The 881-nt window shown below is 63.9% G+C and overlaps 1 protein-coding gene across 1 annotated transcript in view; it reads right to left on the reverse strand.

The window, feature by feature from the left end:
- Window positions 1-27: 27 nt before the first annotated feature.
- SLC20A1 (solute carrier family 20 (phosphate transporter), member 1) overlaps window positions 28-881 on the reverse strand; it is a gene marked incomplete at both ends in the record, with an annotated part of 7029 nt that continues 6175 nt past the window's right edge. Inside the window, 3 exons of the mRNA XM_008949623.1 lie at window positions 28-112; window positions 412-597; window positions 682-880. Coding sequence (XP_008947871.1) covers window positions 28-112; window positions 412-597; window positions 682-880 — 470 coding nt within the window. The remainder of the gene's footprint in view (window positions 113-411; window positions 598-681; window position 881) is intronic.

Consider the following 881-nt stretch of genomic DNA (forward strand, 5'->3'; position numbering starts at 1 on the left):
CCCCCCCCGCCGGCCACCCGCCAGTACCTTGCAGTGGGTCGTGCTGATGGGGAGGCCAACGTTGGAGGCGATCACCACGGTGAGGGCAGATGCCAGCTCGATGCTGAAGCCACTGCAGGGACAGAATGCACAGTAAGAGCTCTGGTGCCAGCCTCTGGGCACCGAGCCCCTGGGCACTGCTCAGCCTGGGCACTGCTCTCTCCAAGCAGACTTTGCACAGAGGGCTCAGCTCCTCACTTGGCTTCTCCAGCTCCCCAGACTGACCCCCCCAGAGAGATTCAGGGAGGTGCTACGGGGCCACACGTGGCCCAGCTCCACCACCCGAGCAGCAAAACCCCCCAGGAGAGAAGGGAAAAGGGCTCCTCCAAGAGCAGGACGCAGCTCTAGGAACCCCTGAAGCCTCCTCCTTACCTTGATGGTGTGATGGGAGTCAGGTCCTTCCCCATGGTCTGGATGACTCTCCTTCCCCAGACCCACAGGCCGATGCAAATCCCTGCTCCTCCGTAGAGCAGCAGCCAGATGGGAGTTGCCACCTTGGTGGCCACATCCCCCGTCTGGTAGACCAGGTAGAGGGCGACCAGAGGCCCTATGGCATTGCTGGAGGAGAAAGGGGAGCTGGTCTAGAGGGGCCAGGAGCAAAGCAGGACACCCCCTCCAGCCCCACCTCTCCCCCACACCGACCTGACATCGTTCCCCCCGTGAGCGAAGGAGCCGAAGCAAGCCGTGAGGATCTGCAGGAACTGGAAGAGGAGGGACACCTCGGGTTTATCCTGGTCGTGCCACTCCTCCAGGGAGCTCCTGCTGCCCTTGCAGTCGCCGACCCCCATCTCCACTTGAGCCGTGTCGAGATCCACGGGGGCGGCGGGGTGGGCGTCGGCCAC

Source organism: Merops nubicus, unplaced genomic scaffold (assembly GCF_000691845.1).
Source record: "Merops nubicus isolate BGI_N331 unplaced genomic scaffold, ASM69184v1 scaffold31421, whole genome shotgun sequence".
Taxonomy (NCBI): domain Eukaryota; kingdom Metazoa; phylum Chordata; class Aves; order Coraciiformes; family Meropidae; genus Merops; species Merops nubicus.